This window comes from Oncorhynchus gorbuscha, linkage group LG12, assembly GCF_021184085.1.
Source record: "Oncorhynchus gorbuscha isolate QuinsamMale2020 ecotype Even-year linkage group LG12, OgorEven_v1.0, whole genome shotgun sequence".
In the NCBI taxonomy this organism is placed as follows: Eukaryota; Metazoa; Chordata; class Actinopteri; order Salmoniformes; family Salmonidae; genus Oncorhynchus; species Oncorhynchus gorbuscha.
The window spans coordinates 69,666,093-69,691,931 of record NC_060184.1 but is presented as its reverse complement, the minus strand read 5'-3'; the positions used below and the strand labels follow the sequence as shown (position 1 = coordinate 69,691,931).

The following is a 25,839-nucleotide window of genomic DNA, read 5'->3' as shown; positions in this document are numbered from 1 at the left end:
AAAGAGCACATGTTCAACTTCATAAAAAAACAAGTATTCCCATCTCAAGATGTTAAATAAGTTACTAATAAAGTAACAGGGTTGATGATTTAATCTTCAAACTCATCCTTGATGACTTTAAATACTTGTGGTTGTATTGTTTTAAATGGTCAATCTCTTAAATCAGCCATAAATCCCTTCGTGACCAGGGGAATGGAAGCTTGTGCAACAGGGAGTGGCAATTTAATGCAAGGAAGAAAATAGGAACTTGCTGGGTAACAGGTTTGACGTCACGCGCGACCCACTCAGTTTTCCAACACAAAACACCAGAAAATTATTTGACTAGATGTTCAATGTCACTTTTGAAAACAATAGTTAAGGAATAGTTTCACCATATTAAAACTAGAGTTCAGTTCACATAACAGGGTTGACCTTAAAATGAGGGACAGATGTATGATGGTGAAAACTTGGGATTAAGTGGACTGAAATCTTCCTAGAAGTGAAATGGGTTTGACAGAGGAACATGTCCATATGCTGAATTTATTACAGAATTATTCAACCATCCATGTTGTCTATATTAAAAAAGGGCACTTCATTTAATATAACAGGCTTTTAAAATTCAATATTAGTTCACAATTTCTTATTAAAATATCAAAGGGACTCAAAAGACCCATATGAGTCTGCCTCACAAGGAACGGACTAAGCTTCAAGGACCAGCCTGGAGAAAGGCAAGATTATTAAAATAATTTATTTTTTAAAACCTGAATATTTCTCTCTCTCTCTCTCATATATATATATATATATATAATCACATCTTTACTTGATACATACAAACATTAACATCAGATTCACATTTTCCGTTTTAAATATATATTAATTTTGCCAAAGTACATTCAAAAGATTAGCAGACCAGAGCCTAGCCATCATCCACACCGTAGCCCTTCTGCAGTATCTCTGAGTGGTGCAGCTCAGGACCCAGTGCTGGAATTCTTCAGTCTACTGGCTTCACTCTGAGCAGAGCAGACACTCACTGACGCTGCCCTGCTCCTCCTCACTACACAGAGCCATTGTAGCTTTAGCTATCATTCCACTCCTTGCCAAAGAGACTGGCCATTCGGCAATCTTCAAATATGAAGATTATATCATCACTAATGAGCTCGAAGGGAAGATTGATCCTGATTTTCTAACCCTCACAGCTATCCTCCAGTCACAATGTTTAATGCAAATGAGACTGATTGGAAAACTTCATTCATAGATGCGATTGGAAACATTGGGCTTTCTGATGTAATATATGTCATTGTAAACAAACATTTGGCGCTGGGAGAACAGAGGATTTAAGTTTATTTCATGTTTACCACCAGCCAATGTGATCGCGTCACACCCGGGAAGCTCTCGCCATTCGAAGTTCCCCAGCAGTTCATTGTGAATGATGTAGCCTATTTCATATCCAGCAAGCAAGAGCAAGGCAATTCTTTCCTCAAATATTTATATATTATTTTGAGAAACCCAAAAATATATTTTCTATTTCTCAAAATAAGTGACCAAACTATTGTATATTGCTACTGCTGGGACGTTGGGCTAGGCTACTGGTTCAAGAGCTATAAAAGGAATACAGAGGATGGAAAAGGGCCCAGTGGAGATGCCAGCTGAGATGCATGAATTGCACAAGAAGGGAACAGTGAAGACAGATGTGTAAATTTGAAATTAATCCACAGACTGGGCTATTAATCCACCAATTTTAATTCTATATGGCGTCAAATTTGCACGCACCTCATGTTCCAGAACGTTGCCATGGAAAATATGAATGTTGTTTCCAACTACCAATCAGCAACTGCGCTGTAAATCCGGCTGCATATTGAACGTTGAGATTGCCCAAAAGGCCAGTCTCTTTGGCAATGACAACGAGTGGAATGTTCGCTAGAGACTGGTACCCAGGCTAAAGCCGTTGTATACAGAGACTGAAATATCTCTGCTACTACCGCTCTCATCTCCATTAGGACGTCCCCTCTGCGTGCTTTATATCGTCAAAATGGACACATACATAAGCTACATTCATAGTTTTTTCAGAGTAAAAAGCACAAACATGGATGTTTTTTTGCGCTCATCTGATCCCGAGACAGATATAGCCCATGTTCATTTTGTAAAATGAGAAATAGGGATCGACTGCATATAGAAAATACACCTCTTTGGCTTTGAAATCAAGGGCACAGACTTTAGTCAGAAGTAGTGCATTAGAAAGGGATCCTATGTGTAGATGAGGTCAACAGACCTAAAAAGGTCACAGGTCATCCATGGTAGGTGGAGGGCCCATCCCCGTCCAGGATGTCTCTAGTAACCGGCCTCTCTCTCCGGTTCTGACCAGTCCCTAACCTCTTCAGTGGGTCCGATGTGCCAGGCCGCAGCCAGGGCTCCGTGGCAACCGTCTCCACAGACACACACCTGTCTGGGTGGTATGGGGTGGACCGCAGTGAGAGGTGGTCTCCTTCATCTGCTGACAGCCCTCCTGGAGACCAGAAAGCCTTGTCATTCACACAGAAAGACACCTGATGGCCCAATCCTAACGTGAGATACCTAGATCTGTATTTATCATGCCATTTATTTTAGAAAGTAATCTACCAAAAAGCCTCTATGTTGCAGTAGTGAATGATTTGCAGTTCTTGGTGTGTTAAGGATGAGGACAACCTTGTCCTCTCTACCTCTATTCAGTTATATATAAAGCACAGGAGGCTGCTGAGGCGAGGACACTCATAATAATAATAATAGCTGGAATGGAGTGAATTAAATGTTATTAAACACATTGAAACTGTGTATTTGACGTGTTCAATACCATTGTATTCATTCTGTTCCAGCCATTACTATGAGCCCACCCAATTAAGGTGCAACCGGCAGCCTGTGCTCTATAGCCATGCCATCATAGAACGCTCTTCCACTAGAGGTTACTGTATTACAGTGCCTCTCCTCTTTCTAAAGACCTAGTTTAACTATACTGTATATATATATATATCTATATCTATCTATCTATCTCTATATCTATATCTATATATATACACACATACAGTACCAGTCAAAAGTTGACACCTACTCAATCAAGGGTTTTATTTTATTTTTTACTATTTTCTACATTGTAAAATAATAGTGAAGACATCAAAACTATGAAGTAACACATATGGGATCATGAAGTGACCAAAAAAGTACTAAATAAATTTGACCAAGAAGGAGAGTGATGGAGTTCTGCATCAGATGACCTGGCCTCCACAATCACCTGACCTCAACCCAATTGAGATGGTTTGGGATGAGTTGTACCGCAGAGTGAAGGAAAAGCAGCCAACAAGTGCTCAACATAAGTGGGAACTCTCAACCAGCTTCCTCATGAAGCTGGTTGAGAGAATGCCAAGGAAGTACAAGCTGTCATCAAGGCAAATGGTGGCTACTTTGAAGAATGTTGTTTAACAATTTTTTGGTTACTACATGATTCCATATGTGTTATTTCATAGTTTATGTCTTCACCATTATTTTACAATGTAGAAAATAGTAAAAATAAAGAAAAACCCTGGAATGAGTAGGTGTGTCCAAATGTTTGACTTTTGTTGTCTCTTGGCGTCTTTCCAATATAGAAATATTTTTATTTGGGCTCCCGAGTGGCGCAGCGGTCTAAGGCACTGCGTCACTGCAGTCCCTGGTTCGAATCCAGGCTGCATCACATCCAGCCGTGATTAGGAGTCCCATATGGCTGCGCACAATTGGACCAGCGTTGCCGGGGTAGGCCGTCAGGGTAAACAAGAATTAGTTCTTAACTGACTTGCCTTGTTAAATAAAAAGGTTAAATAATTACATATTTTTTAAATGTAGAATTGAATGTCCTTGTCAATAACTGTTCTGTACTTTAATGTAATAAAGTAAACCACAAAGACATTTGATGTCGCTCTCACCTGATCTCCAGTTGTGGTCGTTGAAGTCATCCAGTCTGCGGATGCGTCTCTGGTTGCGGTCCTTAACCCCCTCAATGTTAAGGCTGGCCACAGAGAATAGAGACTGGGCATCCGGTTGGCCCTCGTCCTCCCTCTGACCACCGGGAGTCACCATGTCCTGGACCATAACATGGAAACATCACAACATCTCTGAGTACAGCAGGTTACTAAAGATTACAGGTTACTAAAGATTACAGAGAGAATATACACTTGTCCATCACACAAACTGTTCACATCCCTCTTGTTAGTGGAGAGAACATTTTGCAGGTCTTATGTCTTCATGCGATATCTGAGTGACTCAACAAAATCGATGGGCTAAAACATGTTAGCTAACATGAGCTAGTTGATAAACTGGACATTTCTGCAATGACTGACATGAAGAGGAAAACTGCTACTGCACTACCCAGCTTGAGCGAGTTGAAAGCCTGATCGTTCGTTCCCCACCCATGAAATGTGTTTGTTCATCTCCCCTTATCTTCTAATTCTAAAACCTAGAAAAGAGGGACAGTTGTGTTTTATCTTCACTAGAATCCTTTCCCCAATGCCGGTCTCAAATGGTGGACATGAATGGACTCATTAAAGAGCTGTTGAAATGGCACTAATTATGTGATGAGGGCTCTTTCTTTCACTCCTCTGGAATAGACTCTTACATCCTCAAAGTCTCTTCTCCTGGCGGGCCTCCTGCTCTCCCTCTCCTGGGCTAAGGGCTGTCTGGACCTCAGGTTAAGAGCTTGCATTGGGGATGGGGACCCTGCGTCACCATTGGGGTAATCTGAGGACACGGCACAGTAACACATTTACAAACAAGCAAGGTTGGATGACTGAATTGCAATTACTCCAAGTCTCTTTAAAATGAACATGCTACAGCAGTGGTAAAAATATGAGGGAAATATTGGGGGGTTAACACTATAGCAGCTGCAGCACATTCCCTTCCTACCTTCCTCTCTCAGTCCGGTCTTGCTAAACCCACCATGCAGCTGGCACAGGCTCTCTGCCCTCTTGCAGGACTGGCACCAGCTGTGTGGGTGCCATTGGCTTCACATGTGCCGTGTTGGCATTGGCAGCTACACAGATCGTGCCCAATGCCCCTCCCCTCAATTGGCTGTAGTGTAGCGCATGTGTGTGTTCATCCCATATCCACTTCATTGTAATACTGTACCCCAATGTATCACTATTCATTTCTTTCCAGTAAGCACGTCCTCAGGAGAATATTTGTTCAGTCACCGACAACACCAGGCCACACCTCAAAAGAAAAACAGGCTGTATGCCCAGCAGGCTCACCAATAAAAGCGCTCTCTGACTCCAATAAAGAGACTCTCTGGTGGTCTTGGCCTGGCTTCTCCCTCTGACAGGATAGACACAGAATAAAAGCCAGTCAGACACCTATAAAAATCTCAGTCTGGACAAAGTCAGACATGAGTTTCCCCAGCCAGGAGTGGCCAGAGGAAGCTGGCTCAGATGTAACAAGAGAACAGTGAACTCACAGGATGATAACGAGGCTGTCGCTCCACATACGGCTCAAAGAAGTCTGTCAAGATGGGAGAGACACATTAAGAACAGTGTGTGTCTCTCGCTCTCTCTCTCTCTCTGTCTGTGCGTGCGAGACTGACCTGACTCTTCTCCTCTTCTCATGTTCCTGATCCTGCGTTGTTGCTCCCTGAGCAGAGCCTGCTGCTGGATGTCCAGACTGTGTTCATCACTGGGGGGGTCAGGGTACACATGATGCACCTCCTCACGAGATGCGCTGTCTATAACACACACACACACACACACACACACACACACACACACACACACACACACACACACACACACACACACACACACACACACACACACACACACACACACACACACACACACACACACACACACACAGCTTAGTCCCTGCCTTCAGGATTACCACCTCCTCACCACGACACAGATGTCAGGCAGTGCAGTGGTGGTCATGTGTACGGATGCAGCACTAATGGTGGATGCAGATTAGCCTATCACAGTGGATTTCCTCCCACACCAGCCAATCAGAAGGACTCTCTCTGGCCAGTGTCCACTATGATGAGAGGCTAAGCTCTGTATTACAGTATAGGCTCAGCTGCGGCCAAGATTAAACTGATAGTCGACCTCTAACAGAAAACATCCTTTGTCCTCAACCCCTCCATCAGTCTACATTGAGTGTAAAAAAACATTAGGAACTTTAGGAGCTCTTTCCATGACAGACTGACCAGGTGAATCCAGGTTAAAGCTATGACCCCTTATTGATGTCACTTGTTAAATCCACTTCAAATCAGTGTAGATGAAAGGGAGTAGACAGCTTAAAGAATGATTTTTAAACCTTGAGACAATTGAGACATAGATTGTGTATGTGTGCCATTCAGAAGGTGAATGGGCAAGACAAAATATTTAAGTGCCTTTGAACAGGGTATGGTAGTAGGGGCCTTTGAACAGGGTATGATAGTAGGGGCCTTTGAACAGGGTATGATAGTAGGGGCCTTTGAACAGGGTATGATAGTAGGGGCCTTTGAACAGGGTATGATAGTAGGGCCTTTGAACAGGGTATGATAGTAGGTGCCTTTGAACAGGGTATGGTAGTAGGGGCCTTTGAACAGGGTATGATAGTAGGTGCCTTTGAACAGGGTATGATAGTAGGGGCCTTTGAACAGGGTATGATAGTAGGGGCCTTTGAACAGGGTATGATAGTAGGGGCCTTTGAACAGGGTATGATAGTAGGGGCCTTTGAACAGGGTATGATAGTAGGGGCCTTTGAACAGGGTATGATAGTAGGGGCCTTTGAACAGGGTATGATAGTAGGGGCCTTTGAACAGGGTATGATAGTAGGGGCCTTTGAACAGGGTATGATAGTATGATAGTAGGGGGCCTTTGAACAGGGTATGGTAGTAGGGGCCTTTGAACAGGGTATGATAGTAGGGGCCTTTGAACAGGGTATGATAGTAGGGGCCTTTGAACAGGGTATGATAGTAGGGGCCTTTGAACAGGGTATGGTAGTAGATGCCTTTGAACAGGGTATGGTAGTAGGGGCCTTTGAACAGGGTATGGTAGTAGGGGCCTTTGAACAGGGTATGGTAGTAGGGGCCTTTGAACAGGGTATGGTAGTAGGGGCCTTTGAACAGGGTATGATAGTAGGTGCCAGGCGCACCGGTTTGAGTGTCAAGAACTGCAAAGCTGCTAGGTTTTCCACACAACAGTTTCCCATGTGTTTCAAGAATGGTCCGCCAACAAGCATAGAAGTCCGCATGGGCCAGCATGCCCTGACAAATCAAGGCTGTTCTGAGGGTAAAAGGGTGTGCAACTCAATAATTACGAAGGTGTTCCTAATGTTTTGTACACTCTGTATACGCTGAGGCAGTGCCATGGTGACTCAGCTACTCCGCAGTCTAGACACTGAGCAGTGAGCTGCAGATGGACTGTAAGGAACATAATTGTTGTGTCAAGACATGACAACCATACTTGAGCATGACTATACCCCAACTTCTCCGCAAAGGAGAGGAAGACATAGGCCGGCTCTGAGGTAGGCCTCTGGAGAGCTATAGTACTGGAGGCAAGAGATGTTCTGCTCACACACACACACACAACAGCAATGTGTTTCCACTCACTGGAGTATACACACACTGGCGGACTTGCCATTAGGTAGAGGCGGCAATTGCCTCAGGCCTCGAATCAAGGTGCCCCGTAAGCTGGGCATATTTTTTTATAAATACAAATAAGAAGAAATCTACAATGCTCCACTTGAGGCATAATAAATAATAAAAACAAATCCCCACCCAAATCGGTCTGTTTAGCTAGAGATGTTTGTATTTTTGTCGACCTTCCGAATCTCAGGTGGAAGGTGGCCGAGCTACAGAGGTGTTTGTCAGACCAGGAGACAGCATCCCGAAGATGCTCATGAAAACGTCTGTAGCGAACACAATGGTGATCTCCGTTTTGCTCTCTGTCCCCCACAAGTGCCATGGGACTCGTCTGAAGGTACCGGGCTGAAAATTGAATCTATGTGAATAGGGCATTTCCATGTAAAAGGTATAAGGGTAATTCCACAGCAATAACAATTAACATTTTCCTGCGCTTTCTTATATCTATCAGATATAGGACAGACTTCAAAACATAATTCGTTTTGATATTATTTTTGACTGTTATTCAATGCGTTTCTATGGGCTAACCGCAATAAGGCCAAATTCAATGTTACATCAAATAATTTTTATACTACAGGGGTCCTAAAACTCCAAATAAAACAGCTAAATGATCCTTGGTATGACCATCTTAAAACAATTCCATATGTTAGCTTAATAGAAACCTAGCTCCAGGCCCTTAGACTCTAGGAGGATACAATACGCATTTATTTAGTAAAAAGACTGCTGATAATATTACCATTGTCGTCAAGACAGAGGACATGTATGTGTAGCCCATGTATCTGATGCTGTCTGGCTAAAAAGATTATGGTATCTCATACTATTTTGGGCCAGACAGAATCAGATACATGGGCTACATATGGTAAAACAGCGGGGCACTGTTTCGCTCGATAGGATGCTTTCTCTGGTGAGATAGTTTCAATCACTTGCGAATTGAAGCAAAATTGGCAGGTGCATAGTGCACTGTTCAGATGCTGGAATTATTTTGGATGAATGTACAAAAAGTAACCTACATTTTGAATTGATTTGTTTGACAATCAGATGAAAACATCATGACTGGTTGTTGTCATGGCACATTAAAAGGTAATACACTTGTACAATTAAATTACTTGTCTTTACTACAAATTCCATAAATCAAATCTGAGGAGGGATGGAGGCTCAGAATGGCCTCTACCGCCGGCATCCAAATCACAAAATCTGCCCCTGTATACATAAAAGGCATACAATGTTGTCATCACTCTAATGTACAGGCACACTAATATACAGACCCTTCACTAAGCCAGCCCCAGAATTTTGGCCAACCAATCACAGCGCTCCAATGGATAGCAACTGACGTCCTCGGACAAGCTCATGTTTGAAGCACATGATAGCCATTGAGTCCTTGTGTAATTGTAATGTGATATTGTACCCCCTATTCCCTCATGTGCTTTATGTATTGATTTGTTGTTAATAAAAACATATATATAAAAAAACAAAAACAAACATGATAGCCATTGAGGGCATTACAAAAACTGAGAACGGTCATCTAAAAACAAATGGTTTAAATGGCTAAATAATGTAACAGTGCACCAGTGGTACTTGCTACTGTGATTCCTGAAACGCAGAGCCTGTTGGAGTATTTTTAGATCCTGAAATGATACTTTTGTTACATTGTTTGCTAGCTCAGCTGGTTTGCTAGCTAGTTCTCAGTCTTATTGGCCCCCCAACATTGCTAACACTAGCTAGGTATCTAGCAAGTTAATATACCTTGTTTTTTCTAAATGTAAGCTAGTTATGAATAAAACCCTCATCTGCTGTCGACATCAGGATATGATTTGTGAGAGCACTAATTAGCTCAAAAAGGGGCTAGTAACTTTGGCTTCATGCCAACAGTGCTTTCAGAATCTTCCAGTGGCTAGCCACACTACAACCTTCATTTGACCATGTTCCCCTGAAGCAGTTGTAATGACAGTCCACCGCAACATACCAGAAAACCTCCTGATTAGCAAAGGGTAGGTCGTCTGTGTTCAACATTTTGAGATCATTGTGAGGGGATTTCACCAGTGGTTAGATGGGGGAATTGGGCCTCTGGCGGGAAGGTTGTCTGAGGTTGCAACAGTAACCGAGTGGGACGGAGGGGATCAATTGTTGTGGGGAAGGGTCCATTTTTGTTGTACACATAGATAGGACTTGGGCTTGTCTAGCACCTACTTGGGAATGTTTGTGTGTGTCTATGTGTTCTCTGGACCCTCAAATAAACTCAGCACTGGGAATCCATTCAAAGGCAATTTCCTTTGTTTCAGCCCTGTGTTCTCTCCCTCTGTGTTTATGCGTCCAAACTGTCCGTTACCGATGGATGGCTTTTAAGATGAGTCAACCCATGACCTCATGAGAGTAATGCCATAGCGTGGCGGAGAGGAGACTTGATGAGGGCTGCACATCCAGCCAAGCTAAACAGAATAGTTGAGCCATGATGCCAGGGTAGTTCAGTATGGTGTGCGTTTCATTTAGCTCCATCAACAGCCAACGGCATCATAGCAGAAGGATTCCTGACCATAAACAACAGGATTCCACAATGACAGTCACCTTGGCAACTAGAGAACACAGAATCCCTCAACAACAAAAAAGATCTTAGATTAAATTTACAGAGCAGATGGGCAGCAGCAGGAATTAACTAAACCTTGGCAATGGATCATAGAGTTTATCTTATAGAAAGAAATGTGGGTATAGGCTTGTAATTGCATGGGATGTACAGTGCATTCGGAAAGTTCAGGCCCCTTGACTTTTTCCGCATTTTGCTATGTTGCAGCCTTATTCTAAAATGGATTAAATATAGTTTTCCCTCATCAATCTACACACAATATCCCACAATGACAAAGCAAAAACAGGTTTTATACATTTTTGCAAATGTATTAAAAAAAAATTAAATGGGGAAATCACATTTACATAAGTATTCAGACCATTTCCTCAGTACTTTGTTGAAGCACCTTTGGTAGCGATTACAGCCTCGTGTCTTATTGGGTATGACGCTACAAGCTTGGCACACCTGTATTTGGAGAGTTTCTCCCAGAACCTCTCAAGCTGTCAGGTTGGATGGGGAGCATCACTGCACAGCTATTTTCAGGTCTCTTCAGAGATGTTCAATCAGGTTCAAGTCCGGGCTCTGACTGAGCCACTCAAGGACATTCAGAGACCTGTCCCGAACCTACTTCTGCGTTGTCTTGGCTGTGTGCTTAGGGTTGTTGTCCTGTTGGAAGCTGAATCTTCACCCCAGTCTGAGGTGCTGAACACTCTGGTGAAGGTATTCATCAAGGATCTCTCTGTATGTTGCTCCGTTCATCTTTCCCTCAATCCTGACTAGCCTCCCAGTCCCTGCCACTGAAAAACATCCCCACAGCATGATGCTGCTGCCACCACCGTGCTTCACCGTAGAGATGGTGCCAGGTTTCCTCCAGATGTGACGCTTGGCATTCAGGCCAAAAGTTCAATCTTGTTTTCATCAGACCATCAAATCTTGTTTCTCATGGTCTGAGTCCTTTAAGTGCCTTTTGGCAAACTCCAAGCGGGCTGTCATGTGCCTTTTACTAAGAGGTGGCTTCCGTCTGGCCACTCTACCACAAAGGCCTGATTGGTGGAGTGCTGCAGAGATGGTTGTCCTTCTAGAAAGTTCTCCCATCTCCACAGAGGAACTATGGAGCTTTGTCACAGTGACCATCAGGTTCTTGGTCACTTCCTTGACCTCCTTTATTTGAACTATTTTCCACATTGTAGAATATTAGTGAAGACATCAAAACTATGAAATAACACATGTGAAATCATGTAGTAACCCAAAAAGTGATAATAAAATCTAAATATATCTCATATTCTTCAAAGTAGCCACCCTTTGCTTTGATGACAGCTTTGCACACTCTTGGCATTCTCTCAACCAGCTTCACCTGGAATGCTTTTCCAACAGTCTTGAAAGAGTTCCCACATATGCTGAGCACTTGTTGGCTACTTTTCCTTTACTCTGCGGTCCAACTCCTCCCAAACCATCTCAATTGGGGTGAGGTTGGGTGATTATGGAGGCCAGGTCATCTGATGCAGCAGTGAAGGGGTCTGAATACTTTCAGAATGCACTGTATGCTGTCAATTAACCTCTATATTTGATCTGGGGAGGGCATCAATAAGAGAATGAGAACTGAGAGGGAGGAGACATGTCCAGTTATAGTATAAAGAGTGTGTCATTGACTTACCTCTGTATTTGAGCTGGTTGAACTCCCTGATGTTCTGCATGTTGACATGGGCATCTGGAGCAGCCGTTCCAGAGTTGGGTCTTCTGGACGACCCCTGGGCTCTGATGAGTGCCATCTCAAACACTTCCCCATGGGGGCGCCCTCTGCGCCTGGGCACAACACAGAATGGAACATCAACACGCCACAGTCGCCCCTATAAAATATGTATGTTTTGTTTGCAACCATACACCGACGAGCATACAGCTTACAGAACAAACAAGTACCTGGTAAATCAGTTTTTTTCAATTAACATGGATTACAGTGTATTGTTCCAGGGATGAGTCAGAATAAAGCTATAGCACCTGGGCCTGTGGATGTTCGACACTTTCAAGTGTTTCTTTCAGACCCGAAGCAGGCATGATTGGGTATTCAGCATAGGTTTCTTATATGACCTGAGGAAAGCCTTCTAACTGGCAGAGGCTCAAAGATATATTCTCCAGTGCTCTTAAGGTGCACTAGTGTTTGAATACATGCAGCACTTTGAAGAACCATGCGTGACCAAAGAAAAGTTCTGTTCTTGAAGCCAAGGGCATTCACCATTCATGAAATGTTTGTTCCTCCTGCACATACCCTGGGCAATAAGGGCAAGACTGTTCAAGGTAAATGGTTTAGATTTGTCAACGTGACCTACTGTGGCCCTGGTGTTACTGTAAAGGGTGTGTCTGTCCTGCCTACCTGGTGGAGATGGGTGTGTCTGTCTCCTCTCTGTCACTCTGCAGCAGCTGCCCCTCCAGCCGTCTCTGTTCGCTCCGCAGCTGCCTCCGCAGCGTGGACAACTCACTGATCACACCCTGCTGCTGGTCCTCTGGCAGGGAGATGGACAGGTAGAGACAGACAGACCGTGGAGAAAGGGAAAGAAACATAGTTGAGAGAAGATATCAGTAAAGTCAGGTCTTTTCTCCAGTATTTATTTGAGTGGTCTTTTTCAGTGCTAAGGCAAAAACCAAAATGTGCACACAGGGGGGGCCCCAGGAACAAGTTTTTGGGAACCCTGCTCTATCTAACCTGTGGCTCGGAGCTGGTTTCTCCTGGCAGGTACAGGTGGAGAGTGTGGTGCTGACATAGAACGCTCCTGGGGACACAAGGAACAAGGAGAGTGAGTGTGTATGTGTGTTTGTGTGTGTCTCTGCAGGGGTTAGGGGTAAGGTTAGGGTTAGGGTTGAGCCAGGGTGTGGACATGAAGCCTCTGCCCAGGCTTTGCTGAAGCATCGTACAACGCCTGGATCTGTATTTTACATATCAGCTTACAACATCATAGGTTATAGCAATCTGGTGTCCGACTGCACAGTCCATTAATTGGCACACAACCATTGTTAATTGCATGCCATGTCTGAGCAGGCGAACACGACCAGGGTTGTGGCTAGGGTTAAGCCAGGGTGTGGACATGAAGCTAGGGTTAGAGTGACTAAGTTACTTACAGACAGGGCCCTAGAGGAGAGCTGGCTGACAGCAGAGGGAGGTCTGGGAGTGAGGTGCTGCTTCCCCAGTCTCTTCTGCAGGGCTGGGATAGGTGGTGAAGGATCCCTCTGACTCTGCATAAAGGACATGGCACAACTCCCACTCAGACGGCTAACAACACCAAGTAGTTTCTACAGTATCCAGTCTTTTCTGAACATGTTACACACCTCTTCCTTTCGCGCATGTCTTTCCCTCTCAACCTGCTGTCTCAGGGTCTTGCTCTCACGCTCTTCCTCCTCCCTGCTCTTCCTGTCAGCCTCCTTACGGCGCTCCTCAGCCTGGCGGATCAGCTCTTCATTCTTGGCACTTTGCTAAAGCAGGGGAAAATACAGAATCTAGTTTCAATACTTGCATCCTTCAACCAATGTGGGTTCATGTGGTCCTTCTGTAGCTCAGTTGGTAGAGCATGGCGCTTGTAACGCCAGGGTAGTGGGTTCGATCCCCGGGACCACCCATACGTAGAATGTATGCACACATGACTGTAAGTCGCTTTGGATAAAAGCGTCTGCTAAATGGCATATATTATTATTATTATTATGTATCTAATCAAAAATGATAACCTCCACCCCACCTCGACCTCCTTCCGTTTTCTCCTCTGCTGCTCCTCCTCAAACTCCTGCTGGATAAGAACCCTCTGCTCTGCCAGCCTCTTCTCCTCCCTCTCCTCCTCCATCCTTTCACGGTCCCTCTCCTTCGCTTCCTTCCTCCTTTTCTCCTCGATCTGTCCATCACAAAACAAACAGCACTGTTCATCAGTCTGACCGTGGTCTGTGAGCACAGCCTGGATGGGCTCTTTTTAACACCTATCAAGAACCTTTGTGGTTCTTGTTTGATCCATAGTATCCACAGATCAATAGCATGGTTCCATTGTTACTCTTGTGCAGCCAGTGGAGGTGTTCTCCCTGCGTGTAGGCTGAGGGCTGTAGGGCCAGGTACCTGCTGCTTCAGGTAGTCTTTGTATGTGTCCTGATCCTGGAGTTGCTGTGGAGTAGGCTGATCACTGAACACGTTGCTACGGGCGAACTGGGACGTCTGGGCAAAGGAGAAACCTACAGGGACGGATGGAGAGGGGTGACTCATCAATTCACACACACATACATACAAAAGATCAGGACAGTGAAAACTGACATTTACAGACTGCCTGTGAGAGTTGGGCTACCTGATATTCCCCTGGGGGTAAGTCCCCCTCCACCTCCAATCCTGCCTACAGAGCCCGGCGGCCATCTCCTGTCCCTGGACTCTGGGTTTACGTACACCTCCTTGTTGATCCTGTGCATTCTGTTCAGATCACCTGGAAACATGGAGGCATCGTTATCAGCTACAGAGAGACTTTCAATGTAGTGGTGACTCACAGCTTACGCTACAGTGCCTCCTCACACCATGGCCAATGCAATGACAACAGAGATGTTGACAGAGAAATAACCTGGAGGCTTACATGCTGACCACAACGCCGGCGTTGCGTGCATTGCAAAATAAATTTACACATTCATGTTATTCAATCATTGCACCAACACTGCTTGCGCGTGTCAACGAACTTGGTTCTATTTGTGACGCTTGACGCGCTGCAAGTCCGGCCTCTCCCATCTCCTCATTGGTTTTTAGGAGCATATATCCATGTGGGTGATTGAAAGATGAACTGAGGTCCACACTCCAGTCCAGTCGGTGGTGGTAATGCACCTTAAAGTTGGTTGCCAACCGCCATATAAAGTCCAAAGAAGAAGAAGAAGCCTGAAGGAGGAGAGATTACTAGAAACAAACTCGGTTTACCCTTTTATCCTTGGATTAATTGTCGGAGTAGAGGACCTTGTGCATTTCAGGCTTAAATAACAACCCAATGTTTATATACCAGGACAAATTAGCCAGCAACAGCAAGCTAGCTATCTAAATTGCCATAGATGTTTAATGTTTTTTGACCTGTCCCCAAATTAATACAGTTGGTTCAGAGTTTGTTTGGATATTTCAACCTGCATATCCTGGTTCGCATCTGGTGTGGGTGGACAAAATCAACACACGTGCGATGGAGCGGTGTGGTCAGCATTCTAGACTAAATCAAGTGACTGAAAACTAAGGTTTCATAGACAAATTCAGAGAAGTTATCATTTTGGTTTTTACAGTTGCTACGTATGTGAATAAACCTAAATCTAACGGTAGACAGAGCAACTAAAGAGGACTAACGACTATGATAAACTCAGCAAAAAAAGAAATGTCCCTTTTTCAGGACCCTGTCTTTCAAAAGATCATTCTTAAAAATCCAAATAACTTCACAGATCTTCATTGTAAAGAGTTTACACAGTTTCCCATGCTTGTTCAATGAACCATAAACAATTAAGTCACTAACAGCTTACAGACAGTAGGCAATTAAGGTCACAGTTATGAAAACTTAGGACACTAAAGAGGCCTTTCTACTGACTCTGAAAAACACCAAAAGAAAGATACCTAGGGTCCCTGCTCATCTGCGTGAACGTGCCTTAGGCATGCTGCAAGGAGGCATGAGGACTGCAGATGTGGCCAATCCAATAAATTGCAATGTCCATACTGTGAGACGCCCAAGTCAGCGCTACAGGGACACAGGACAGACAGCTGATGGTCTGCCACTGCGAGGACAACGTGTAACACCTGCACAGGATCGGTACATCACACCTGCGGGACAGGTACAGGATGGCAACAACAACTGCCCGTGTTACACCAGGAACGCACAATCCCTCCATCAGTGCTCAGACTGTCCGCAATAGGCTGAGAGAGGCTGGACTGAGGGCTTGTAGGCCTGTTGTAAGGCAGGTCCTCACCAGACATCACCGGCAACAACGTCACCTATGGGCACCTATGGGCACAAACCCACCGACCGGACAGGACTGGCAAACGGTGCCCTTCACTGGTCGGATTCGCGTTTATTGTCGAAGGAATGAGCATTACACCGAGGCCTGTACTCTGGAGTGGGATCGATTTGGAGGTGGAGGGTCCGTCATGGTCTGGGGGCGGTGCGTCACAGCGTCATCGGACTGAGCTTGTTGTCATTGCAGGCAGGGAAGACATCCCTGGTGATACCCTTCCTGCAGGCTCATCCTGATATGACCCTCCAGCATGACAATGCCACCAGCCGTACTGATCTTTCTGTCCGTGATTTCCTGCAAGACAGGGATGTTAGTGTTCTGCCATGACCAGCGAAGAGCCCGGATCTCAATCCCATTGAGGGTTAGGGCTAGGGCCATTCCCCCCAGAAATGTCCAGGAACTTGCAGGTGTCGTGGTGGAAGAGTGGAGAAACATCTCACAGCAAGAACTGGCAAATCTGGTGCAGTCCATGAGGAGGTACACTGCAGTACTTAATGCAGCTGGTGGCCACACCAGATACTAACTGTTACTTTTGATTTTGACCCCCCCCACACTTTGTTCAGGGACACATTATTCCATTTCTGTTAGTCACATATCTGTGGAACTTGTTCAGTTTTTGTCTCAGTTGTTGAATCTTGTTATGTTCATACAAATATTTACACATGTTAAGTTTGCTGAAAATAAACGCAGTTGACAGTGAGGACGTTTATTTTTTTGCTGAGTTTATATAAATTAAAAAGGTGACGTACTGATGAGATTTCCCCTGTCGTCTTTGAGAGGGGCCCCTCCTCCCCCCTTCCCCCAGGGATCATAGGCCTTCATCTCAGCCTCGATCTTGGCATCATAGCGATCCCTTTTCTCCCTCTCCTGTCTTTTTCGCTCCTCTCCTTCCTGGATCTGTGGCCAGAGGGGGGAAGATGCCATCAAGTACTGGTCATTAAATTTAATTTTAAAAAAATATCTGAGTTAATTTGAGAGATAAGAAAAAGTCAATCTATTCAATCTGAGCTATACAGTATGTAGGAAATTAAATGTGTTCCTCTTTTCTACTGCCCTTGTGATATTCCTGCTGTATTCACTTTACCTTGGAAAAGTGCTGACTCCACTCACGCCTGATCTCTTCCTGTCAAAATATTGCAGTCTGTCACTAATCTGAATCATTGGTTTCCTGTTCCTCTGGCATCAGCAGAGGGAAACAAAACAGTCTGACGCCGCTAGCTAGCAGAGTTAGCATCTCACTAAGCCGCCCTCCACCTTCACTCTCACAGGGTCATGTTCAGTAGCGCACAACACAGCAAAACATTTTGATATTTTCCCAAATATGCAGTTATTGGTCCACATAATAATGCTGTGATGACTAAGAAACTGGATCAATATTTAATGGTTTATTCTTCACTAAAACTGGACTTGGTCAATCTTGGCCAGTTGTGAGTCCACAGAGATGGCCAGCAGAGAGAGAGAATGGGTGAAGGAGAGAGAGGGAGTCAGTAAGGTGAGGTAGACTTTCCTCTCATTCTTTTATCACACTATGAGAGTATGGCTAACACACCCCTCCATCACTCCATCACTCTTACCCCGCCTCCATACCACAGCTGGGGAGAAATTGAAGCCCAGACACAGCCCTTAGCCATGGTATATTGGCAATATATCACAAACCCCAGAGGTGTCTTATTGTTATTATAAACTGGTTACCTGCGTAATTAGAGCAGTAAAAATAAATGTTTTGTCATACCCATCGTATACGGTCTGATATACCACGGCTTTCAGCCAAATCAGCAATCAGGGCTCGAACCACCCACTTTATAATGTATCATAATGTCCTGTGATATTGTTTATATGAATGGGATTTTCCCTTGTTTAAACAATGTTTAAATACATTTTACAATGTGTAGCCTACCTGTTGTCTCAGTGCTTCCTTGTAGTTCAACACACTCTCCTTGGACTGCTTGGGCCTCTCTCCTATCGCCCCAACACCCCGCCCAGCTCCAGGGAGGGCCACAGCATGCGGATAGGCTCCTCTGGAGAAAGACATTCAAACATTATGGGTAACCATATCAACACAATACCCCTAGTTGTGAGAGACATATAGCCTACACACAGCTCTCAATGCTTGCTTAGGGTGCCCTCTTCTGTTTCTTTAAATAACTCAAACCTGAAGTTGTGTTACTTAGCAATGAGCTGTATGAAAACAAAGTTGTGTGATTGTGTGTGAGTGGGTGACTTGTGTGCAGGTCTCCAGACAATGTGGAAAGGTATGGAATTCCTGTACTAAGGATACCCACCGGGCCCCTTGATGTCCAGGTGGAGGCATCATTCCTGGAGGCAGATTTGGGAAGACCATGGGCTGCCCTCCACCTCCTTGAGGTCCATCTAAAAGGGAAAGATAGGAGAACACTATATCAGTTGGATATCAAATCAACACACACCAACAAAAAAAGTGTCCAAAACATTGTCAGACCTTTACTGAAGTAACGAATGCAGCTACAACGGGTGTTCTCAAGCTAAGTTAGTAGATTGTCATGTTTTGGCACAGAACAGCAGCACTCAGGTCTTTGCCCGGGACACACACACACACTCACACACACACCCCTGGATCAGAGGAGGCTGGTGAGGGGAGGACAGCTTATAATAATGAATGGAATGGTAACAAGCACATGGAAATCAGGTGTTTGTGTTTGAGACCATTCCATTCATTCCTTTCCAGTCTTACTATGAACCTGTCTTCCCCATTTAAAAGTACAACCAGCCACCACTGCCCTGGCTGGATACCTTCCCATTTGATCAAGTATAGTGAGTATTGGCTATTGAACAATAGGAGGCATTTCTCCAGAAGTGGAGCATATTGGATGCAGTTGTTCACATACATCTGGTCTGGGAGTCTGTGGAACTAATTTCCAATAAGCTGTCTGTCCATGAGCCATATAAATCATGAGTGGGTCATATGAGCGTTATGGGAAACAGTGCCAAGCCCTGTTGGCCCATGATCTGGTGACATAGTGGCTTCATAATAAAATGGTAATGACCCTCCATGGAGAGTCTCGGGGGGTTTATTTAAGGCTTGGTGGATTACTCCTCGCAGACAATGGAGTCAACATATATTACCAAGAGATTTCAATGACAGTGAATCACAATTGTCTGTAATAAATCTGTCTAATTCTAAGGATAGCCAGATCCTAAAGCTCAGAGTGCACAATATTGCAAAATAAGAAGAGAGAAAAGGATTATGGTCAAATCCTGTCACAAGGCCTCTTTACCAAAACACAGTACAGTATATTTTTCCCAGTTGTTAACTGAGATACTAACAGTAGAGCAGATTTTTGTCCAGGGGATTCCTTGCTCCATAGTAGTAATAGGCCTCATCATACGGAGTCCTGTAGGCATCAGTTAGAGTGGGCGGCAATGGAGGAGGTAAGCTAGCAATTCTGGAAAAAGCAACACACACACACACAATTTAAGTATACACATTCAAAAAAACACAACAACTGACCAAGTAAAGATGTACTTTTGTTACCCCATCTTGTTTCACTGTACCTTGGGGCGACTATCTCTCCCAGGGTACTAGAGAGGCTCCTGTGGAAGTCTTCATTGAGAGGGGCACCCCCAGGCACCCCCATGCCTGCCCCTAATCTCGCTCCAGCCCCCATCTCTAACCGCGGCCCCCCTGCCCCTGTTAGATGGCCCAGGATGTTAGTGTAGTCCATTGGAGGGGAGGGGAAGGCAACACGGGGCCTACCAGGGGGACCTCTCTCCTCTGTGCCCGCCTCGGGCAACTCCTGGTGGGGCCTAGGGCTAGAGTTGGTCCCCAGGGCGTCCAGGCCTCCTCCGGGTCTATAGGGGATGTCACGTCTCCGGCCCTCATATTCGCGGTTCACCGCCCCAAACTGCATAATGCGGTCAGGCTGGGAGTACACGTGGAAAGAGACTATGTGACTCATGTGGGCAAAAATTATGGAACACTTGAATACATCAGAGTGAAAGTTTAATCACCATCTATGGTAAAGTACAAAGTAATTCAGGGGCAGAAATATATTAATGGATTATCAGTGTAATTGATTCAGAGCGATGTGAAATGCGCTGATCATGCCATTGTTGTGAGAAGGGCTACTTTCCAAAAGACTTGACAAGCTAGTCAGACATGATGCAAAGTCTTTTCTGAAAACATAAAAACCCAAGTCAAAACAGTCACTGGAAATGAGTGAACAAACAAACATCTTGTTATGACATATTTGTTTGTTTCTCCAGAGCTTGAAATTCATGATTTACATTCTGGCAAAACGTAAGAGTACACATCATTACAACATTGTTACCACCACAGCATATTTGTTAAGTCATGACCTTATATTCTCTTTCATATGGTTAACCATACTTTCATAACCCAAATGTCATACAGTATGCATTTCAGGGACAATACAGTACCTTGAAAAATATTAACAAACCCTTTTACCTGTTTCTCTGGGTCAATCGCCCCAGTGGCAGCAACCCTCAGCTCAAGATCCTTCTCTCTAAAAAAAAAAATCAAACATTGAAACCATTTTTAAACACTATTCACTGACATTCACGGTTTATAACCCAACATAAGGCCCTGGTCATATCTAACAACCAACTTGACCCATACGGGTGTGAAAGATACCATGAAATCTCCCCGTGTTAAACTCACTTCTTTTTGTTCCTCTGTCCCTCAGCCATCTGTTCCAGCAGCTCCTGTCTGTAGCGGTCCTTCCGCCTCTGTGTGGCCACATCCCCCTCTGTTTCCCCTGAGAAAAATCCCAACACATAACAAATAGCCATTCAACTTAACAAATGTGTGTTAGAGCAGAGATGGGTAAACTGTTTGGCTCGAGGACCATATCGGGATTTCAAAATTCAACGTAGGCCCGCACAAATTTCTTTTGGACAGAATTGTTTGTCAAAATCTATTTGTGAGTCAGAAAAAAGGGAAGTTATTTGACAATATCAAATATATAAGTCCATTATATTTTCTAAGTTTTAGATGTTCAAATTTGGTATGGAGTATTTTTTGGTACCCAAAATAATAATTCACCCCCCCAAAAAATGATCCAGCAGCTGTAGTTTTCCCCCCCCGTGTTACAGCTAATGACGTTTCACATTTATGTTAATTAAATTAACTTTAAATGTCCCAGACACACAGTACTGCTTTATACAAAATACAAATTGTACATTACACATTCTACATAATGATGGGTAACCTGTAATGTATGTATTCACATTACGCACTTCTCATATGGCCACATACATAACACATCTAATGTTATTAGTTACAGCTACCGGTATATAGATATAGCCTACCTGTATCTAAAGATCAGACCTGAACACACACATGCATTAAATCAGTGTCTCCTACCGATCATGAGTCCAGTGAAAAACTGGGCCTTGTCCTTGTGGGCTGCAGACCTAGATCTCTCGGCGGTCTTCATGGCCGCTGGCATCACAGCACTGGAGAACAGTTACACCGTTACATAGACAGACAGTAGCTAGGTAAACGTCTGCAGCTCAGTTCACCCAATCAATGAACCACCTCATAAAAGACATGGCCTAGCCAATCAGTACTGCTCGCAGCCCCACCCAAGTCAACCCGCATCACCACCAGCACCTCACACACTACCACAACAGATCCCTGTGTCTGACTGCAGTCTTCTCTTTACCCAGTGACCCAGACACTAAAGAGTAAAGACCCATCACAGTCAAATCAATGCAGCTCCCCTGATGGAATTGAAGTGAGTGTCTGCCTGGGGCTAAAACCCAAACCTCAATGAGAGGGAATGCTCTCTTACACAGCTTATTGAACAGTGGTTATACTTAGAAGCACAGAAATGGCATGACAATCAAATGCAATGGAAGAACAAAATATTTTACACAGGAATGCAATAAATAAACAAGCATGGAGTCGGGACTAAAGATAAATCTTGTACATTACAGTTCTGCTTCCTTTGTAGTCTTCCTCAACAATCAATACAGGAACAGATCGATAGAGAGGTTTTATATACGTGATGGCCAACTCTGCTAAAGTGATTACCTTAGTGGCCATTTAATACATTTGCCCTCAATTTTAGTTAAGGAAACAGGCTCTGACTGATCTAATGAGTTTAATTCCATTGGGTCACTCAGTACTTGGGTTTTGGTGTCACCGACTGGAACTTTCTGATCCGGTCTCTGAAGTTCTCTTCATGGACAACAGGCGGCTCCACCTCCCTCCTCTCCCGCAGAACTCTGCCATAGAAAGAAAATACTTAAATATTTTTTTTATCTCAATATCAAATAATTTCTAGATAACAATTAAATACCTTACTGTCATTATTTTCAATAAAAATTGTCAAAAAGAAAGAAAAATTGCTTCTTAGCAAATATCAATTTCTCAAGGAAGAACTTTGCTCGGACTTTCTGGGAGTGGAGGAGAAACCTGAAAATGAGCTGATATTGGCAGAGAGGTTTGGAATCCTCTTTCTTATCAGTCTCTTAACTAATTTCCCACCTGGTGTTGCCACCAGGCAGGCCAAAACAGGCTGAAAATTCAAGTGGTCTTTTAAACTGCTAATACACTAATAGTGCATTATCATAATTTTCACAATATTATTCCAACCACAGTGTATGTGTGTGTGTATATATATATATATATATATGTTCTGTACACTGTGTAAATATATAGCTATCATTGTAATCTTCCTGTTCAGGAAGATTACAATGACAGCTATATATTTACACAGTGTACAGAACATTTAGAACACCTTCTTGAGATGCGCTCCCCCCAATGCTTCCTTCCAACAGTTGTGTCAAGTTGGCTGGATCTCTTTTGGGTGGTGGACCATTTTTGAGACAAGGAAACGGTTGAGCGTGAAAAACCCAGCAGCATCAAAGTTCTTGACACAAACCAATGCGCCTGGAATCTACTACCATACCCTGTTCAAAGGCACTTAAATCTTTGGTCTTTCCCATTCACCCTCTGAATGGCACAAATACACAATCCATGTCTCAAGGCTTAAAATCATTGTTTAGCCAGTCTCCCCCCCCTTCATCTACACTGATTAAAGTGGATTTAACATGTGACATCAATAAAGGATCATTGCTTTCACCTGGTCAGCCTGTCATGGAAAGAGCAGGTGTTCATAATGTTTTGTACACTCAGTGCATTTCTTTACAGCGGCAGGTAGTTTGCCGACAGAAAAAAACCCATAGCTTATAGATGGGGTAGTGCTGGATCTGATCAACTCTCCTGAGAAGCACCTGTCAGGGCTGTGATGAACTATTCTCCTCTCTCTTCTCCCAGTGTACTCTGGCTCTCGGCTCCACCTGGATCTCCCCCTCTCCAAGAACTCAAACTCCTCTTCTTCCTCCTCCTCAGAGTTGTACTCATCCCTGTGCCTGCTTCTCCTCCTGGGCCTCCTTCTCTCCCAGTCCTCCAGGGACTCCTCTGGTCTGTGGTGCTCCCAGTGCCTCCGCCCTCGTGGGGCCTGACCCTCTGTCCCTGTCCCCCTGTCGGTTAGGGTGGCAACGTTCCTCCTGGATGGGAGTCGCTCCCAAGGCTGGCCTTCTTGGTTAAGCTGGGTGTTATGCTGGGCCTCTGGTATGGCTGGGGGAGAATACAGTACAGTTGGACTCACAGTCTCCGGGGCCTGCACCTGTGAATCAGGAAAGAGATGTGTTAAATGTTCAAAATGTGGCAACATGCTGTAGGATCTTAGTCAAATGTAGCCAATAAACAGGAGACTCAAACATAAACTTATTAAAAAACACATTGAATAGGTACAGATATTTTCATAAAAAACACATACATCTTATTCTAGGTATGCATAATATATTGTTACCTGAGAGGCATTTGAAAGTAGTCTCCTTATTTGCCCTGACTGTCCATTAAGGAAGAGGTTGTATTCCTTGTTTCTTTCATCTCTTAATTTGTCCTGGAGAAAGACAACACAAACTTGCCCATCTTCAAATCACAAGCCATTCAGTTGTTTAAAAAAAATATAAATTGAACAATATTTTAGTTTGCTTTATTTTACCAGGTAAACCTGATGCTAAGTTAGCTACAGAATGCCAGCATACACAAGTGTCAACTAAATTAGTTTCTGTGGGACATCAAATCTTATCTTGCACAATCAACATTGGGAAACAAATGTAAACTACTGTACTATATCACTCCTTAAGTCATTCTAAGGTAAAAGGGCCTCTCGGTGCAATGAAAGAGGGCTTGGTCGGTATGTTAGCCTGGCCATGGCGACCTGGCATTCTGTTTACTCCAACTAAAATATGTCCACACACACACACACACACACAAACACACACACACACTAAATGGCTACCTTGACAAATCTCCTCTCACCGATGGGTAAGGAGAGGCCTTGAGCCTGTGGGCCGGGTTCACCAGCATGCAGATCCTTTTTCTAAAGTTAGAGATTGGAAGGGTCAGTGTGACACATGGAATAACAAAAGGGGGACAACGATCTGTTTTAATACATTCTCCTGTAACGATGGATCCAACCCAAACTCTGTTCTTCAAAGGAACTTCCATTTTAAAGGCTACTTTCAATAACACCTCAGCTGATGTGATGTGGACAGTTAGAGAAGGGGATTCCCTACCTTTCTTCCCTTCCTGCAAGTTATTGTGAGAACTAAGAAAATGCAGTTAGAAACTTACGGTTATTTTTGTTATACCCATCATGGTACCTTAGTAAGGAACAGTATAATAGATTGTGTTCTAAACATAACTACAGCAAACCTGAGCCATATATCGTCTGTAGTCCAAACGAAGCTCTTGCTTGAGTTTTTGCTTCTTCTGCTCATATTCTGCTCCCAACTGCAAACTTAATCCTGAGCTTTCCTCTGGAAAAAAATCTGACTTTAATCATTAATAAGTGTTGCATATCACTAGCAATTCCACAGACACAAAACAAACCACACCTTGCCCCATGACAATTCAAATCAAATCAAACTGTATTTGTCACATTCCTGACGATGGTGGTGGTCATAGAACCATAGGCTACACTGTACCTCTGCCAGGGTTTGGATGTCCTCTTTGAGTTGATGCCCAGTCAAATGGAGCAGCGTTCTCCTTTACAGAGTTTACATTGTCTGACTTTGTCTGTTGCAGTGGGAAAATAAAGATAATATTGGCCATTTACTTCAATCATTTATGTAATTAAATCACTGACAACATTTGAGGAAAGCTTTTAACATGAAACTAACATCTGGCCAAACATTTGGAGTTTGCTGACCATTACTCATTATTACATTGGCACAATTACACACCTTGATTGTCATGTAAGGTGGTTCCTCCTCTTCCAAACATGCCCTCTCTTTAGCCACATTGGCTGTATGTTCCTCCAAAAAACGATCTAGGTTATCCATTTCTGCATAAAATACAAATACATGCTCGAAATGAGGAAAAAGCTAGGATAGAGCATCCATATTTCCGTTGTTAGGCAACCAGGATACACAAAGCTAAATGGCTAACGTTAGCTCATTTGAATTACAGTCCTTGCGAATGTTAGAAAGTTGTCCCAAAACTATTTTTTTCTTCTTCGTGCAACACGTTTAGGGAAATATTAACCCAAACCAACATGGTACCTTACCGCATGAACAATCTTTGTGAAGTGCGCTATCTGAATGAATGACCATCAAGTGGTTTCGCCAGTTCCGCAGGGTCGCGAGACTTCGCACCGCCACAAGAACTTCAATACGTTTTTTTATCAGGATG

At 43.9% G+C, this 25,839-nt stretch overlaps 1 protein-coding gene across 3 annotated transcripts; it reads right to left on the bottom strand.

Moving 5' to 3' along the window:
- Positions 1–709: 709 nt before the first annotated feature.
- LOC123991330 (centrosome and spindle pole-associated protein 1) lies at positions 710–25,839 on the bottom strand. Of its 3 annotated transcripts, XM_046292817.1 has the most exons (31): positions 25,715–25,839; positions 25,392–25,492; positions 25,134–25,224; positions 24,862–24,965; positions 24,446–24,526; positions 23,951–24,043; positions 23,370–23,764; positions 22,260–22,358; positions 21,493–21,584; positions 20,788–20,884; positions 20,575–20,632; positions 19,662–20,029; positions 19,434–19,552; positions 18,413–18,500; positions 18,028–18,148; positions 17,215–17,253; positions 16,880–17,027; positions 14,459–14,590; positions 14,236–14,348; positions 13,871–14,020; positions 13,467–13,610; positions 13,260–13,373; positions 12,847–12,913; positions 12,517–12,646; positions 11,803–11,951; positions 5,558–5,695; positions 5,432–5,475; positions 5,229–5,292; positions 4,598–4,719; positions 3,909–4,065; positions 710–2,482 (listed from the first exon to the last, which is right to left on the bottom strand). In XM_046292817.1, exons 1-31 carry the CDS (start codon positions 25,758–25,760, stop codon positions 2,265–2,267), a joined length of 3,882 nt encoding a protein of 1,293 aa, XP_046148773.1. In that variant the 5' UTR covers positions 25,761–25,839; the 3' UTR covers positions 710–2,264. The 3 variants fall into 3 exon arrangements, with proteins under 3 accessions (XP_046148773.1, XP_046148774.1, XP_046148775.1); XM_046292818.1 differs by lacking the exon at positions 17,215–17,253; XM_046292819.1 differs by lacking the exons at positions 25,392–25,492; positions 25,715–25,839 and having other exon boundaries at positions 24,466–24,526; positions 25,134–25,226.